The sequence below is a fragment of the Cynara cardunculus genome, assembly GCF_001531365.2.
Source record: "Cynara cardunculus var. scolymus isolate 2C chromosome LG 5, CcrdV1, whole genome shotgun sequence".
NCBI classification, from domain to species: Eukaryota; Viridiplantae; Streptophyta; class Magnoliopsida; order Asterales; family Asteraceae; genus Cynara; species Cynara cardunculus.
In genome coordinates, this window is record NC_037532.1 from 2,649,219 (window position 1) to 2,653,413 (window position 4,195).

Below are 4,195 nucleotides of genomic sequence, written 5' to 3' on the forward strand. Positions count from 1 at the left end.
TATGTGGTTTTGAGAAAACGATCATGTTTTTATTTTTGAATGCAATATAAATTTAAAAATAACATAAAAATTTGAAAAAAAAATAAAGCGATATTAGTATCAAATTAATTATTTAATAGTTCTCGTTTTTTGGGTGTAATTTTTTTAATTCATTTTTTTATTATAAGTTAATTTAGATTTGATTACAAAGTAATTTATTTTTGGTTTAATAATATAATTTTTTATAAAGATGATAATTAAATATTCTGTTGGATTTCAATGATTATCTTAATTATATTTTAGATTTTCTATATTTAAAGTGAATTTAGAAATGAAAAGTTAATAAGTTGTACTTATGCAAAATTACTTGTAATCTTGAATTTTAAGTAATATGCATGAATAAACAGTATTTTATGCATAAAAAATATTTTTTAAATTTTTTTGTCAAATGTTTTATAATATARTATAAATATCGGGATTTGAAGATAATTTACCAATGACGGGCTCGAGAGTCCKTGAGAAATATGTATTCAGAACCCACAAATGACGTTAACCCAGTGTAGGGAAGTTGAAAGARAGTTTCGAGAGTTTAATGTACAGGGAAAATCAATATTTATATACATTTTAAAAGATCTTATTCAGACTGTTTTTGGATTCTTTTAAGTTTAATAAACAAATATTGTGAAACAAATACTTGTATCAATCTTGAAAACCGGGCATTGGATGATACGTGAAAGGTATTACGGTTTTTTGTAGGACATAAGCGATCAGAAAAAAACGACCCGAAAAAAGGTCAATGTAGCAATTTGTGAGAACATTTTCARCCGATTCTCTAAAACGGAGAATATGAARATTTTGGGTATGGATATTAATAGGAACTTAATGAGTATGACAAAAAAAGTGGTAAAAAAAAGAATCTACTTCAACCGATATGTCCTTAGGCACGACCATACATTTTTCTGTATATTAAATTACTAAGGGGTTGTTTGTTTACCTCTTAATAGTTTCATTAAGAGACAACCTTTGAATCGTTAAGAGGTGAATCTTGTTTGACAAAAAAAAGTCTGCCTCTTAATGGTTCCAAAACCCTCTGAATGATTTTGTATCCTAGAACTCCCTTAACCATTAAGATCCTTGATTTCATTGTACACAGTTACCAAACAATTATATTTCATTTTGCACTATATAATGAGAGCTTCTTAATCATTCTGATCACTTAATTATTTTGTACCAAACCATTCAGTAATTGCCAAACAGCCCCTAATCTTTTTTCTATTTCCAGACAAAACAASAAGCAATGAAACCAAAGACAGGGAACCCAATGGAGCTGTAGCGAAAGAGAAGCAAATACAACGGGTACGCTAATCAATAAGATTCATGAAGTAATGAGGTGCTCTGCCAACTGAGTTATAGTTAATTTGATATTAATATTGATATATTTATTTTCGAAATTTTAAGATATCTTCAAATTTATATTTTATTCAAAAATAAAAACATCATCCCTTTATCAAAATAACATAAAAACCGTATTATAACATCTACAGAGACGGAATAAAACGAAACATTAAGGAACCGTTTACCAAACACTTATCCGGGTAAGTGCTTACCAAGTCAAGTTACTTCACTGGAGGAATATGGTAAGGACCAAAAATCTTACCCGGTAAGAGCAAGACAAGGACCATAAATCTTACCCGGAAAGTGAGGGCGACGACTCTTACTATGGTAAACGTTTACCGGGTAAATTGTTGCATAGGATGTCGTTTTGGTGGACTAAAATCTTATCGATACGTAAATAATAATGTTAAATTTTACCGTAAGCACTTACCGGGTAACTGTTTGGTAAACAACTCTTAAATCCGAGTTATATCTCGTTGCATTGCACGAGTACCCTTCTAGTAAATATAAATATTAAATCATTTAAATTTTAGAATAAATTATCTTATAATAACAAAAAAAAAAAAAACTTATCTAAAACTATATTCTAATAAAAATCATCGAGGCCTCCATGTTCTTACTTCTTTATTAAAGCTCAAACACACATGAACAGATCCTACAATTGCTCTTCAAGGTGGCACATGAACCACCACCACCACCACCACCACCGTCACTGCTACTGCTGCCGCCGCCACCGCCACCACCACCCACCACCTCTTTAAATCAACTCTCACTGTTGTTTTCAAAGTTGAGATTGGAAGAAATCCGGTCGGATTACGTGTGTTTCGTGAGTTTAATGAAGACGAAGAAAGAAGATATCACTCGAGGGCTAAAGTTCGATAGCGTTCAAAACAAAGAAGATCTTGTGGTCCGGGTCGGAAACAAGGTTTTGCCCGTCAACGAATCAACCACACCGCGATTCCCGAACCCGAGTCCCRATGCGAAGAAAGAAAAAGGAGATAGAACAAAAACCGTTTCTAGAATGATCGAGTTGTTGAGGTGGGCTGCCGCGGTAAAATCCGAGAAGGGTGGGAAATACATTGCTCGAAAGGTACGTATTCGTGCATAAAACACTAGTTTTTCAACTGTTGGTATACAGGTCGGCTTATCCGCACCTCGACTGATTTCATTGGGCTCCCCGCTAATAAATACTTGAGTGGCCTTGCAGGGAGTTGAACTGACCTCCTGCAGGGTTAGTTTGTTAGAACAGTAACACCTTGAACTAATCACACGGTAACGATTAGTTCATGGTGTTAGAACTGCTAATCACACGGTTACAATTTTCAAAAAATTGTAGTGCGAAAGATATATGTGGCGTTTRTYTTTARAAKRTGTTAAAGTCTGAAATYTTATTTCACTTCTGATTTATAAGAGGTGATGTTGAAGTCTGAAATCTGAATCAATAAGACTGTTTATTTTTGTAAACTGATAAACGTCTGAAWTTGTTTAAATTGTCTATTTTACCCATTAAAAAATTACAGTGTTGAATTTATAAACAAATTTATACAATTTCACATATTTATTCATCACCATTACGAAATTTACATATAAATCATATAATTAGGATTCATTTAAACGAAAATATGTCATAAACGGTATTTAACATATTTAAATCCTATTAAAATACATCAATTGTGAGATGTGAGGATTGATTTGGTAAGGATCGATTGAAATAAATGATTGATTAAAGTTAATCGACTGAGAAACGCCGTTGTTGAGGGTTTGAAGAACAATAAGAGGCAAATAAGATGTTGGTTTACTTATTACCAGATAAGAGAACAAYAAAATATAAGTGACTCTGAAAATTTTGAAAAACCAAACAGTCTGAATGACTTACCTCTTAAYGAATCAGATATAAGAGGCTTATAAGAGTTTTTTTCATAAACAAACAAACAAGGCATAGTATTTATATGACTCAATAATGTGCCTGCATACGTTCTACTTGTACAATTATTAAAATGGGTGGGTTCGAGTCCATTTTTTATTTTATTTTACAGATTTAAGAAAAATGGAATTAATTATCTGGTTTATTGTTTCAGGTGTCGCAGTTCAGAAACAGAACGACACTTAAATCCATACAGGATGTCGACCAAATGACCAACGAGTCTCCAAAGATTAGTTTCAGATGGGAATTAGAGAGTTGTTTGACGTTCTCTTCTGCATTGTCGATTTCTTCCACGAATCGGACCGATCAAAACGTTGATATTGAAATTCATTCTAATCCCGATGGCAATTCGAGCCTTATAACCTTGAGAYCAGGGAACTGGATCACAACCGATTCAGATTGTAAGTCCCTTCGACCTCTGTAGTTATATTTCTCATCAGATCATTGATTCGTACAAAATGTAGCTTTTTTCATGTCATAAATTCGATACGATGGTTGGGTTTAGTCAATTCAAGTTATCTGATTTTGTTCGTTTTTGTAACAGTCGTGGTTTTAGAACTTTGACAACAGTATGAGGAAATACCAAACATCTGAAGAGCGGTTAATTTTTGAATTTTTGAGGATGAAGACTACTAAACATCAACAATTTCTGTTAAAACTTGGTCATAATTGATCATAATAGTGTTTTAAGACATGTATTTTGAATGATAGTATAAATCTGTGTGTTTATGAAACACTAGATGTTTTTTTTGTATTAATGCAAGATTTAAGGAGTGACTTGTCTTATGTCTTGTCTTTTAGTCAACTTTTTAGATCTTATTTTTTATATTTATATAATTTAATCAGTAATTTTATAATCAACTATATACGATCTTATCTATATTATATTATGCATGA

At 31.9% G+C, this 4,195-nt stretch overlaps 1 protein-coding gene across 1 annotated transcript; it reads left to right on the forward strand.

Moving 5' to 3' along the window:
- Positions 1–522: 522 nt before the first annotated feature.
- On the forward strand, positions 523–3,581 carry LOC112512207 (the record flags this gene model as incomplete). The annotated part of the gene is made up of 3 exons (XM_025118072.1): positions 523–573; positions 2,027–2,464; positions 3,453–3,581. Coding segments are annotated over exons 1-3 (618 nt in total), but the record flags the coding sequence as incomplete, so codon positions are not given.
- Between the last annotated feature and the right edge of the window lie 614 nt (positions 3,582–4,195).